We start from the raw sequence: 14,811 nt of genomic DNA, 5'->3' as shown, positions 1-14,811 counted from the left end.
TGTTTTTACGTCAGGAAAAGAGAAAGCAGAAGAAAAGGGCAGGAAAAAATTACAGAGAAAATGGAAGACAATACCAGGTGAAATCAATAATTTCTTTTTTTAATTGTAAATTATAACAGTAATTAGTATGTTACCAGAACATTTTGCTGTACCATCTTCTTAAGCTTACCACTTCAAAGGCTTGTATAAACTTCATATGGTGATTAGTTTAACAATCATCATACTCTTCAAGCTACTCTGACTGCAGTATTTACATATATGTTGCAATGTTTCAGAAACACACCTCTAGCTATCACACAGTTCCATGTGATGTGCAACAGCAATAGAAAATAAAAACAAATTAAATATTTTGTTGTGGTTGGTATCTTTTGGAAAACTCAACTCTTCTTGAAGATAAAGAAATATTTTTCTCTTTTAAAATCGCACATTGTACTTATTTAGCACAGTCAGTTTCCACAAAAACTGCTGATTTAACTTTTTTTTCCTTGTTTAAATAACTATTCATTTAAGACAAAAGGAGTAATTTCAAGAGGGATGGGAATGGAAATATGAAAAAATGCAGGAAAAGAAAAAAGCAAGTAATCAATAATAAAAAGAAATTAAGGGGAAATTAAGGAAAAAAAAACCTTAATTTTTTTCTAGAGATGGTTTGAACTTTCACAGTTTTTAGATCTGGAGAAGCCCTCTGAAGGCTAGAGAAACACTCAATCTGTTTCCTGTGGGCTTTGCTGTCCTAGATGTGACTGCAGCATTGTCTTACAGTGACTGGAAACAGTTTGCAAAACAGAAGATATCATTATGTCTTCACTGCCCTGCAACAGCAAAGTAGAAGGCAAAGTGTCCCAGAAAGGGAAGCAGCTATACAAAAACTCACTAAGGAGTCATGTTGCCTGGACACAGCAAAAGATAACTTAAGTAATCTTAAACGTTTCTGTCACTCCTCAATAGTCATGTAAAAACTAAGCAAGGGAAGAAAGCCCGCACTTTTGGAATACTGTTCCAGTTTAAAAACATGACAGAAGAGACAACCTGTATTAAACAAGCAAGAGCTCTTCCCCTGGGGTGGGGGGAAAGGAAAAAAGCCCACTTTTAAATGTTTTGGCAGATTTAGAATTAGTTTGGAAATAGCCATGAAGATATAAGAATAGCTATTTCACGTGTCTTCAGGGCTCTAGCAAATAAAAGCCTACTGCAAGACTCAAAAAATATACTGAATTTTACCCAATTTTCCAGATGTCAATAAAATATTGAAAATCTGTCAGTGGTAAAAATAAATAAATTAATAAAAGTTATGTTAGAAGAGTTCCATTCTGGCAGTATGTGGTAAACACATGAAAGTATCAGCTGTCCTATATGCAGAGTATCACAGTGAGGAGATGATGGCATAGAGTGTGCTATAAAAATAGCCCACGTTTATAGGAAAGGTTAAAGTAGGAAATGTTTTACTTGAGCAGAAGAACAATATGTGACAGAAGTACACACCAGTGCACAGGACATGCAGGAGATTTGTCAAGGCAGCTTAAAGCCTATTTCTCAAATCTTTTTCTAGGCTCAAGCTCCTGTAACAATATTCCTCCTCAGAAGTGCAACAATACTATACAAGTCTGCTGCAGCCTGCTAAGCCAAGATCCCCTCTCTATTGCTGTGCAAGAATAGAACAAAAACAACTTGCAATTTGAAATGGTAAAAAGAATATGAACCTATCCATATAATTCATCTGTGGAGATAAGAAGGTTCCCTGCAATTACAGGAGATGCTCTTTTTCTCCTTCTTATTCTCAGCTGGAAAACCAGCTGCAATGAACATTTGAATGGAAGGAGAGAACTCCCAAAGATATCCACTTTGTCTTCCATCTTAATTTTAAGGTAGATTATAAGCCTAATGTTCTTTCACAGAGACATTTGATGATATGTAAATGTTTAGCAAGGCTTTTTTTCTCATAGATTTTACTACACTGGAGAAACATTCATGAGGACTGCTACTTGGTTGCACATAGCAGAAACCAAGACAGGCATTGAATTTTATCAGCTCAAGAGATGTGATTGTCAAGCCAGATAATTTCTCAATTCCTTGAAAGTAAAATTACTTTTGACCACTACATATTAAAGTGGAAATACTAGCAGCAAACCTTCCCAAAATAGAGCAGAATTTGCAGGAGCACATTTCATCAACACAAAACTATCAAGGCATATGATCGATTTTCTTAGTAGCTATTTCTTATAAGCCTTTTCTTTTGGAACATCCTTTATCTCTCAGATAAGAAGCAGCTGGCATATCAAAATACCTGAGGTTCTGTCAGAATTTCCTACCATCTGAGTTCACTTTCTCACTAAAAACCATTCACAATTGCAATAATTTCAAAGGACTTTAGTGTGGAGAATAGTATTTGCAGCCAACTCTATTGAAGCAGAACCATTAATTTGCCAGTTTAAATGCTAACAGTACATAAGAGGTGAAAGAAACAGTACAAATAAAATCATTTAAGTTACGTTAAATGCTGAAAAAAGTCATGATCTAAACCCTCAGAAGGAGCTACACACAGAGCATAGTTTTCAAGGCAACTGGTTGTATATTTTTTAAGTTTATTTTATTTACATTTAACTAAGATACAATATGCTTTGCATTCCATCAAAACTGAAAGATCTCCCTAAAGTATGCCCAAACCTACAACACCATCACAAGAACAAAGAGGGGTGTGGAAGATGCCTCCCTTGGTACAGAAATCAGTAAGTAAGGGACTGAGTCTCACATGAACTATTTTTAAGCACTCTACAAAACCCCCACATATTCATATTACCATTTTCTTCATAGAAAAAGAATCTGAAAAAAAGAATAAAATATTTATGTGTGCTGGTTTTGGCTGGGGTAAAGTTAATTTTCTTTGCAGTGGCTGTGTTTTGGATTTGTGTTGAACACGGGGTTTATAATACAGAGAAGTTTTCCGTACTGACACCCTGGTGAGGAGACAATGAGTGCATGGGAATTTGGGAGGAAACACAGACAGGAAGGATGACCCCAGCTGACCAGAGGAATGTGCCAGATGACATGACATCATGTTCAGTATATTAAGTAGGAAAAAGAAAGAGGAAGGGGAGACTTTTGGAGTAATTGTCTTCCCAAGTCACTGTTACATGTGGTGTGACCCTACTGTCCTGGAGATGGCTGAACACCTGCCTGCCATGGTAAGGGCTGAATGAATGCCTTGTTTTGCTTTGCTTGTGTGTGCTTTTCTTTTCCCTATTAAATTTTCTTTGTCTGAACCCATGAGTTCCCCTTCTCCAGCTTTTACCCTTCTCTCCCTGATCTCGACGGTGGGGGGCTAAGCGAGTGCCTTTGTGGGGCCAGTTGCTGGGTGGGGTTAAACCACAACACTGTGAAAGATGAAAATAGTTTTTAAAAGCTGTTGAAAAACTTGATTGAAATTTTACAAGTGTCAACCAAATAGAGAAAATGGAAGAGTCTTAGCTGATACGTCTTGGAAAGTTTATTTTTCACAATCTCCTTTTCACCAAACACAAATGTTAATGCCTTATGCCACAAATGTTAATCTTCTATAATGCATTGCACTGCCAGTGTACGTCAACATCTGTACATTAATTACACATGGATACTGAAAGCCAAAAGCAGATTTTAAAATTATCTTCACGGTCCTGAGAATGCAACATTGCAGAATACTTCCTTCATGTTACATATTCTCTGAACTACAGATTCCTACAAAAAGTCAGTGAAATTTAAGAAAGAAAGAAACCGGCAATAAAAAAATTTACAGTCAAATAGTCTTCATGTTCACTATTTCTGCAGAAGCATCTCTGGGGAACCATTAAGACATACATATCTGTTTCCATATACCTGTTTCCTTTCCAGATGAATCAGCTCTTTATCCATATTCCTTGCTGAGCATTTTAAAGACAGGCAGAACTGTCTTTAGGCATTACTCGGTGTTTTTATGCATAAAGGATACCTGATCTATCATAAATCTCTGTCCTAGGTTACAATATGAAGATTCCCATCCTCAAAAGCTACTGAAACAAGGAAGGAAGTTGTTTTTTCCTTATCTCCTGTTAATGGGCCCATCAATGCCTTGCATATGACTCAGACAGAACTCCCTCTGGGAACCATTTGTGGTTCATGGGCAATCAAGGACCCAACACATGACTCCTTAGGATGATAACAGCCCATTGTGAGATGCTTTTTCCCAGGGGGGAGGAGCTAAGCATCCCCACCTGGATATAATCTGGGTTTTGGGACAGAGCAGTTAGTCTTTACACTGGATTCCCAGAGGAGCAGCTGTCTTTTCCACTGGATCCTCAGAGGAAGACTATACCCTTTCTACAGGATCACTGCTCCAACAGAACCGCATCTGCCACTCCAGGAGCACTGCAGCCACCAATCCAGCTGGACTGCTACCAACACCCTGACCAACAGGGTGTCAGGTTGCATTCTGACTTGGTCAGTGTTTTTTTTCTCTTTTGTATTATCGCATGTCTTTTGGTTTTGTTTTCCCTTTTCCTAATAAGTTGCATGTCTGACTTGGAGTGTCTCACTGGTTTTACTTTCAAACCAGAACAATCTCAAATTAGGGCTCTCCCATATTTCACACATTAGTTACAGTACAATACAGGGCAAGGTGGATTTTTGTCAGGTGTTTGTAATAAAGCTTAAAATGCTGTTATTAAATATTCGTTAGGATTATAGATTACACAGCATTCATATTAGTGCCTGAAGGATCACACATAACTCCCGCATATGTATTTATGAATCTCTCATTGAATAAATGTATATACCTGTATATGTATTTATGATACTCATATTTGTTTAAACTTCTCTTTACATTTGTACTGAGAACCACTGGTACATTCCACCTCCTTTCAGGTTTTAGGACAGCATTAGAGATCATGGAAATTAATTGAAAAATTCCAGTGACCTGACACAGGAGAACATCCCTGTAGCATTACTCTTTGAGGTCACAGAATCATAGAGTGATTTGGGTTTGAAGGGACCATAAAGATCACCTAGTTCCAACTCCTGCTGCCATGGGCAGGAACAGCTTGCACTGGACCAGGTTCCAACCTGGCCTTGAGCACCTCCAAAGACAGGACACCTATTACCTTTCTGGGCAACATGTTCCAGTGCCTCACCACCCTCACACTAAAGAATTTTTCCTTAATATAGAATCTAAACCTACTCTCTTTCAGTTACGCAAGACAACAAGAAAAACATGAAAATTTAGAGCTGCTGCACATTGGAACAACAGAAATTCTTCTGTCCCGCTGTCATCAAGAACAAAACCCATATATTTCAGTATTTCCCACAAAGCAGGTTACAGAAGAGCTGCATATTACTAGGCAGAATAATCTTTAAAAGTAATCAAAAAAACAGCAGGAGAGAGTGCATAGGCAAACTCTTCTTTACTTAAACATTAGTGCTGATGTGACTCAGGTTTTACACCATAACATTCCTAGACAGAAAATAAGCAATAAAGATTGCCAAACAGATAATTCTATTGTCAGCATTTGGGAGAGAATAACGCTATACACAAAAACATGCAAAAGAACAGAAAAATTTCTTTTAGAAGTTCTGTGTCCTGAACCTCAAAGATACAGCTTCCTTAGGCAACCTTCCAGAGAGTTTTCTGTCACGCAGTTGGAAACACACTGCTTGCAGCTGCAGGTCACCAATTGGCTTCAATTTGTACAAACAAGACTGGCAGTGGTTCAGGACATTTTCTCAGAAACTGAATTTTTCCCTCTCAGGCAAAATCAGTGATAAAAATGGCTGAGGCACAGATCTACACATCATGTTAAAACACAAACATTACAATGACAATGAAAAAGAAAATACAAAGGTAGATGGTGATACAGAAAAGATACCATGCCTTCATTCTTTTTGTGTGGCACCAGAACATATTTAAATATATGTCTTTCATATGTGATAAGACAAATTAGAAAATTTTAGAAGATTCTTCCTGTCATATACCAATGTTACTAAATATGAGCTTAAAGCAATTTTTTTCCAAAGCCAAAGAAATTAAAATTGTAGAAATTAAAATCACACAGGATCCTATGGACACATCAGAGCTTCAAAGAAACAACATTCTCTTTCACAGACAGTAATGTATTGTTGCCAGATTGTGAATTCTCTACAACCTGATTATAGATGGATTATGCCTGAATGATTAATGTACTACTGAGGCCCATGAAAGCAAGTACCTAATAAAATGCATACTAGAGTACTTCTACTAGTCAAACTTTTTCTGCTCCAAATATTTGCCAATATTGAGCTGCATGAATAAATAGACTGAAAAACCTGCTGCTGTAAATGGAGGAAAAGGAAGCTCCCACAAATGGTAGCTGAGCTCAAGAACAAAACATTTTTGTATTTTTTTTCTGGACGTATACAAGTGCTTCACAATTCTATCTAAATCTAAGCATTCAGCTGAATTTAGAACTTTTTGAGTCATTAGAGATTATGAGAGAAAATTATTCATTTTTTCCTGAATTCCTTAATGCAAAAGAATGAAAGGAAACTTCCATTTAATGCAGTCACTGTGAATAGCTTTCTGCCATCATTTCTCCCAGGAGTCATGTATATGTAACGTATGTGCTATTAACCAGTCACTTCATTGCTTCAGTTTTTGGACTTTCCACCTTCTACTAATTTCAGTCCTCACTTATGCTGCATGACATGGGAAGTTTTGCAAATGAGTATCAATAATTTCTTCTTCTGAGTTTAAACTTTTTCATAATAAACTGAATGTTTTTAGGTCAAATATGAGTTAACCTTTCTTCCTTTAGAAATTGTTTGGTTTTCTACATTAATACAGCCTATTTAAAAAAAATAAATCAAAATATACTTGATGCCAAATTCAGACAAAAAATATCCTTGAAATCTGTGGGAGCAGAATCTTCATGGATTCTACATGTGTACAAAATATATATACATAGCTTTATTTTTTTTTCCTTAAAGCATTATTGTAGCAACTGAAGTCCTTCTTCTGTGACATAAGAGAAAGTTAACTTAAACTAGTATTTTTAAACATATGTTGCCAATCCAACTTTTTAAACATAAATTGTTAATCCAACTTCTGTGTCCTAAATCTAAGGCCGGTAACAAAAAACCTTTGTTAGCATCTCATTCTCTTTGGCTGTTGTTCTTAAGACCTTTTCACCATGATAAACAACCTCATGCTAGATGCATTTTATTTTGCTTTTTTGCTATGTATTAATTTGTTTTTAGAGTTTTGATTAGGATCCTATCACAAAAGCCACAGAAATCTGCTGATGAGGCCATCAAATCACTACATCTACGGACTTCATGGACTACCATCTATCACATTCAGGCAGCATCTCTATGCAAAAAAGGTTGTTTTGAATACATCAAAAGATTCTCAGCACATCTGTAGGCAGAGCCCCTGCATGTGTTGCTATGCAAAGTACACAGGAGGAATCAGCCCTTATTCTTTGTGGGTAAAAGCAGTAACATAAATGTGGGCCAGAGGATATATTCAGGAAACTGTTCTCCTTTTGATAACACTTTGGAAGGAAGCAAGAGATTAAGATAATTTACAATTACTACAATTTTTCTGTTCTTCCTCTTTTCTTCCTTTACTAGCATTGCTGAAGAGCGCAACTTCATTCTAATTTGACATTTTTGAACTTAATTGTTACTGGATAGTACTCCACCTAGCTAAACACTAGATATACAAGTTCATATTGAAGATGCCAGATATGTATGTGTTGGCATATATACACATGTATGCATATATTGCAGTATGGCTGCCTTAATGGAGGAATTCTTTGAAATATTCCATATAGTGCAGTCAACATCCAGTATTAACTGGTTTTGCATATTAGACAAGCTCTTAAGCCTCACCACATTTTAAAGAAAGTACATTGTCTCTCACACAAAAGTCTCCTTGATAAAACAGAAAACTGTATACAAACCATATGAGGATAAAATTCTCCTTCATTTAATAAGATAGATGATAGATAGATAGATAGATAGATAGATAGATAGATAGATACATACATACATACATACATACATAACAGCTAAGACACAACTTCTAACGCACCACATGAATTGCCCAGAATTGCCAAATAAACTGCTGCATATAAACTTCTGAGCCCCAAAGCAGTTCTGTTTCCTGAAAAGGTCTTCACAGTTGACTGGACTATTTAATGAAAACCATAGGCCAGACAGTAACATTTCAAAAAGATAATTAAAATAATACATTCCTGTTTTAAAGATACTTTTTAAAATACTGATCTTAAGTTACCCCACCTGTGGTAGAAAGCTCACCACTTAGCCCACAGTACTTGAGTTTGCTGGACAGTGACAACAATCACAGGCCAGTGCTCTGCAATTTCAGGAAGCAAGGGGCAACAGAAAGAACAATAACCAGAAAAGACCCAGATGCAGTTGCCACACTCTATTTTGTTACCATGTCCCAGTAGCTGATGGCATCTACTGAAAATGAGAGTTGGAACATAGAGGTCATCTGACCAGGTCTGCCATCCCAAGTCTGCTGGCCTCTGGCTGTAGCCATGAGCAGTAAGGAAAAGCTTTGATATGCAGAACACTGTAAGATGGTAAGATCAGGGTAGCATGGAGGTTTTAGGACTCCTTAATGTGCTACAATGAAGGACCTGTTTACACTGAGAAAAAAATGAAGCTTATTCTAAATTATTGCATGAATGCACAACAAAACCTTCCATTATTTAAAAATATTTAAATTTTAAATTTATTTAAAAATAAGTTTAAAAACATGAGCTTTCAAGACTTACATTTCATTTGCTTGAAGATGGACTTGTTGGGCTCAAGCCAGTGCTGGAAAGACAAAGCAGAGAGCAGAGGTTAATACTGATCAAAAATAGCCTTGTAAATGTCAATGGTGCAAAAATGGGAAGTAGGAATTTTGTTTCACTGAGACATCCATAAATGAGAAAAGCACCTCCATACTGGAATTATACTGTATAAGCATACTTGATATCACCAGTGCCTATGAAATTGGTAGTTGAGATAGAAATAAGACAGATATTTCAAAGACACATTTAAAGGATTACAGACTGTAGTCCTAAGCTTGTAGTAGACATTTTAGTCTTTTAGTCATTTTTTTCCAGAAGAACGATCATATCAGACCGTAGGAAAGAATATTCAGAAACTTTAACACTGTCTCTTCATTAGTGTTGTCTTCTACGCTTCTTAAAGCTAAAGAATGTATATGTACTCTATCCTCAAAAACACACAGTCAAAACACACAGGAGACAAGAAATTGTTATCTTCTAGCAATAATTAAAAATCTCAAGGGAAAAAGATTGCACTTTTCTGTAAAATGTTCACAATATACTAATCATAGATAATGTACAGCAGAGAGCTATGGACACTTATCAGTAGGTGCATAAATTTATGGGAAAAAATGGTTTTGGCAGGAAAATTTTCTTTTTTTTCTTTTATTCTCTTAGAAAATAAACTCAGGTGCTTCTGTAACCAAAAGTTAGGCTCACAATTGTATTTAAGAGCCTCAGCATATCCCCTGCTAGCATTAGCTGACCTGCTCAGGAGGATGTTTTGTCAGAAAAAAGAACATGCTGATATTCAAGTGCCACTTCAGACCACAGCCAGCAGCTTTTGTATTAGTATTTTTCATTTAAGCAAAAATGCCCACAGTAAAATGAGGTTTGTGCTGTGGAAGCAGGTGGTCAAAAAGCACAGCATTCAGTTTTAATAAGCATACTCAACACTAGAAGGCCTTGCATTAAGGGGTTTCATTTTTAACCCTTTCATTCTAGCTCTAAAACCCTTTGGTCAACTGCAAAAAGAAAATCTAACATTTATTAAACCATATCCAATACTTAAAATATACTACATGGGCTACCATTTCTCCTCATAACCTTTAGTAATTCTACTACAGAGATAGGCAAGGGGTAGATATTTTGTAGGAGTTGTTAATAACTGACAGAAAATTATTACTTTAAAAATTATGACATCTCAAGAATTCAGATGAAGTTAGGATAACTGCAAATTGGTTTTCTGAAAGAGAACTTTTGAAAAAAGAAATATTGTCAAATGAGCATTTTCAAACATTGTGGTTTATGTGCTATGGCTGCTCAGAAACTCACACACATATAGTCTACAGTAGTACTGGAGATAAGCTCTGCAACGTATTTCTATTTGAAGTTCACTTATCACTGAGAGACTGATACGGAACCCTGGTACAAAGAAAACAAAAAGCCAACAACGTCAACTGCAAACAACAGCCACAACACAAAAACAGCCCTCCAAAATTTCTTTACCTATTTTGTTTTCCCAGTATCTCTCTTTTTATGGGAAAAGATGAAAGAAAGAGAATTGAATCAGCAATGACGGTTTCACTGAGTTGCCAGAAATATCTAGCTCATTTCATTCTTTTTTTAGATAATACATATAAATTATTTATATGTTTCGCTCTGAATAATGGGGGCTGAGACTTGCTCATAAAAAGGTAATGACAATCTGATTTAAGAATTCTTATACAGTCTGCAGTGGTTTATAGCTGCATAATCCAGAATGAATTCACAGGTAGGAAACCCAGACAAGCAGATATACAAGTCCACTTTCCACAGACCCACCCCACATCCACCAGGATCAGGCCAGTCCCATATGAAGATTCAGACACCAAAGGGGGACTCAGACAGTGAGCCATGCTGTACTGCTCCCAGGAAACCAAAAGTGAAGCGTAGTCACCATTTTCGTTTAGCAGAAGCACAACACAGTTTTCTCTATATTTCTTTTTGAAATACCAAACTGGAATGTCAGCACAGACCAGATCAGCATTTAGAACTGTTTGGAAAAGTTAATTACCTACTATAACAAAGCAGTCAGAGATTTAAAAAAAAAGCAAATTTGCAAATATGAAATCCTGATACCAACCATGTGAATAATGAAAGAGGGGAAACATGGAGGAAATTTCCCTAACCCCCAGGAATGCAGATTTACCTAACATGTCCAAAATCAAACATGTTTCACTAAGACCTGACCCCCATGACTCAAAAACAGATTGAAAACGCACCAAACAATTCTGCAATCCTGGCTCTCTCATGGAGGTCATGGAAGTGACAGACAGTTTCTACAAGCTCAGATTTCTGCGGTGACCTTCTGTTGGTGGAAGATTGCAAAAGTGTACACAATTAGGCTGAATCTTCCAGAAAACTGAGGACTTACTTTATAAATCGGGGAGACTTTCAAAGACACAGCAATTAGGTGCTTAATGCTCTCTGACTGTCAGGGGAAGATAAACACCTAGTCATTGCTAATATTTCTGGAAATTGTCACCCCTATATTTGTTTGCATATTTCAGTTTGAGTTTTAGGAAAGATTTTCCCCTGAGTACTTATCTTTCAGCCTTACAGCATTGACTATTAATAATTAATATCTGTGCCTCGTCTCTACTATACAGTATCCAACCTATATTTATTCCAAGATTAATTAGCTGTTATAGTTAGGAGGAGATTAAGGCTCCTATAAATTAATCAAGCTGTTTCTGCAGAAACTTTAAATTGAAAAGTATTTGGTTTTCCAAAATGCTTTTTTCATCTAACAATATTTTTAACAACTTTCCTGGAAAAAAATCTTAAGTGAATGAAAATATAACACATCGAGTTAGCTTGTCAAGACAAATTTTAGAAACATTTTAAATGTTCAGCTGCAAAAAAATGTCATTGATGCACATGCCACACTGCCTTGCAAGAACAGGCCACAGATTTTTCAACTGTTCATTGCAATAGGTTATTGTATCCTTTGTTGTAATAAAAACCCAAACAAAACTACTCAGATATAAAACTATAACTAGAAACAATAATCTTTTATTTCTTTACTAACACTAAAGTGTGCAAATCAGGGAGAGAAAAACAACTCCAGCTATTTTAAGCAGTTTCATCTGTCTTGTGTGTATTTGATATTGTAGTCCACAAAGGCTGCTTTAACTGCAGGATGGCCTACACCCTCAACCCAGCTTGACTTTATGTGTGATAGTAGCTAATGATCACCAGAAAACATTCCTGCAGAGGCTGAACTTCTTGTTTCATTGAAAGCATGTTAGCAACATGGTTGCTGCCCAATAAGGAAGAAAATACTTTGATCCTAATCCTGCTAACACATTGCCAAGAATCCTGAGAGGAGATTAATCTTCAGCACTACTAATTTCTAATCTCTTTTCCAAAAGAGGTTTCAGTAGCTGTGTACCTCAGAGATCAGACAGGTGGCCTCAGAGAAAACAGAAGGGTGAGAGAAAAATACGTGGAAATCTTGAAGGTCAGTCATGGGATAGCTAACGAGTCTTGGTGCTTCAGGTGCCAGTGGTGCATAAGCAAATTGTCACAGATATCACTTTTGGTGCTCGGATCCTAAAATATGCTGAGCGTTGCCTTCTGACTAAGATTTCACTGCAACTGTGTGCTCAGTTTCAGACTAGTGCAATTGTTATTTGTAAATAGAGCCTTCACCTCTGATCAGCCCTTAAGTGGCGCTGAGTAGTCATTAGCGAGGCCAGGTGTGTTCTTGCTTACCCACAAATTCTGAGCAGCTGATGTGCTATCAGCTTTCACAGCAAAAGCTCAGAGTGAACAAGGACACCCTGCAAGGGTGAAAGCACCATTCTAGAAAGTCAATTTAACTCCACAAATATTGATATGCTTTTAGTAAAAAACACTTCAGCCTGTTTCAACCTGTTTCAAATGAAACTGTTCACTGAGAAGGTCTGAGAGGACTGAGTTTGGTCTTGATCCAGCACAAGGTTAAGAATTTTAAGATAAAGAAACTGGGAGGAAAAAGGAAACAGTGACAGAATGAAAGAATGGCCTGGGTGGAAAGGGACTTTAAAGACTATTTTGTTCCACCTCCCATTCCACTGACAAGAGATATGTGTCATAATACCACATTGTTTCATCCAACCTGGCCTTGAACACTCCCACGGATGGGCCACCCACAGGTTCTCTGGGCAACCCGTTCCAGTGCCTCAAAGCACTAGAAGCAAAACAAGGTCTCTTATCTCTTCCAAGCCTAGAGGCTTTTGATTACATCTCTGTGTTTGGAAGAGGAGCAGTTAGGAAGGGGCAACTAAAAGTGGCCAAATACTATGAATACTTAAGTTTCACTCAGCAAGCAATACTTAGCCAAGTGCTTGGATGTGCATATAGCGAAACAGAATCAGAAGAACCTGCAGATTTTACAAAAATACTCTAGGCAAGGGCTGGATTGGAAAATTGTTTAATTGACAGAAAAGAGCAGGAGAATGGAGATATGAAACACGGCTAGAAAATTAAAAGAATAATCAATTTTATGGAAAACTCCACCCTATATTGATCTTGAAAATGAATATCTAATATTTTTTCTTGAATGAAAACCAAAATCAAGGTAAATATACTTTAGCTTCAAAGAAGTGACTTGCATAGGGTTGCCACCTGCCAAAAAAAAACCAAATCCAAACCCAACCAAACAAAAACAAACAAACAAACAAATACATATCCAAAGCTCACAGAAGTTCAGACAGGGGAATTAATTAGGTGGCAGGCAACTCTATATAGGCACAAGAGTTGCCAAAGGATGGGCGGCATAATGTGTGTCTCCTTCTTTATGCCCTGAGGCCAACATCTTTTTTTTATGGTTTCAAGAACTTTTATATCAAGAATATAGATATTGTTCTGCTGCAGCCAAAGAGCTACTCTGTTTTTTTTTCCAAAATCAGAGCATTGATGCTATTTAGTGGCATGTTAATGAGAAAGAAACAAGGTACATCACTATCACAAACATTTATCTGGTCCAGAAAAGGTAGTCTCATACACTGGAGCAGAATCACCAATTCAGAACATGATTCTGAACCGGCATTTATTAATCAAATTTCTGAATTATCACTCCTGTGTGTTGGAGTAGCTGAACTTATCCATAGTCTCTACATCAGCTGAACATCTGGCCATAAAATCTGCATATATTGATAGATACATGAGCCAGCACATTCTCACAGACAACAGGTTCACAACCAATGGGAAAAAAATCTTTGTTTTTATCAATATATGATAATATAAAATATTTCATTTACAAATTTACTAATCTTCACACAAGATATTTAGTTAGTAATATTTCTACTGAATTAAGTGTATACATATGTATATATTCTTTTTACTATTCATTTCTGTCAAATTTCTGTTTAGTACATAAATGCAGCTCTACCAGTAAAAGCATGATGCCATTTAACTCAGCACTTAATCTCTGAAAATGGTCTGAAGCAAGCACTTAGAGAAAGAACAAGAGCAGTAGCTCCCAGCTCTCAATGGGCTTTTTCCACCCGGCCTCCATTAAAATTTGTTTGTAAAACTTTGTAGGCTTTTATCAATTTGTCAAACTACAATTTTTAACATTTCTTTCAAATTCATGACAGCTACAATGAATTTTATTACTGCCTATGGTTTTCTAAAAACTATTTCTCAATACCACTGACTTTACACTTAGTTTACTTTAGAGTGTTTCAATTCTAAGAATTAAAGGGCAACTTTTCCCTGATCACCTTCTCCAAGCTATTTTACATCATATCTTTCTCTCTCATTCACTTTTGCTTATTCTCTGACTCTCTCTTATTCATTCTCTCTCACTCACCTCTTTTCCTAGCCATATTATTCTTTAATCCAGCTCTGGATGAAATCCATTTCTATTAGATATAATACTCACAGCTTTCTTTGTTCCTTTTCCAGTTCTATTATTTTGAACTAACATGACCTGAATGGCACAGAGCAAGCAGCGTTGCGGCAAGAGTTCATGCAAATGCAATAACTTCTGTGA

General features: G+C 36.6%; 1 protein-coding gene across 2 annotated transcripts in view; it reads right to left on the bottom strand.

The window, feature by feature from the left end:
• FRMD3 (FERM domain containing 3) overlaps window positions 1–14,811 on the bottom strand; it is a 132,104-nt gene that overhangs the window by 52,022 nt on the left and 65,271 nt on the right. For both annotated transcript variants that reach the window (XM_039729970.1, XM_039729969.1), the window contains exon 3: window positions 8,787–8,829. In XM_039729970.1, the coding sequence (XP_039585904.1) occupies window positions 8,787–8,793 (7 nt within the window). In that variant the 5' untranslated portion in view covers window positions 8,794–8,829. The remainder of the gene's footprint in view (window positions 1–8,786; window positions 8,830–14,811) is intronic.

Source organism: Passer montanus, unplaced genomic scaffold (genome assembly GCF_014805655.1).
Source record: "Passer montanus isolate IOZ18808 unplaced genomic scaffold, ASM1480565v1 scaffold7, whole genome shotgun sequence".
In the NCBI taxonomy this organism is placed as follows: Eukaryota; Metazoa; Chordata; class Aves; order Passeriformes; family Passeridae; genus Passer; species Passer montanus.
The sequence above is the reverse complement of the archived record's forward strand: the minus strand, read 5'-3'. Positions and strand labels throughout refer to the sequence as shown.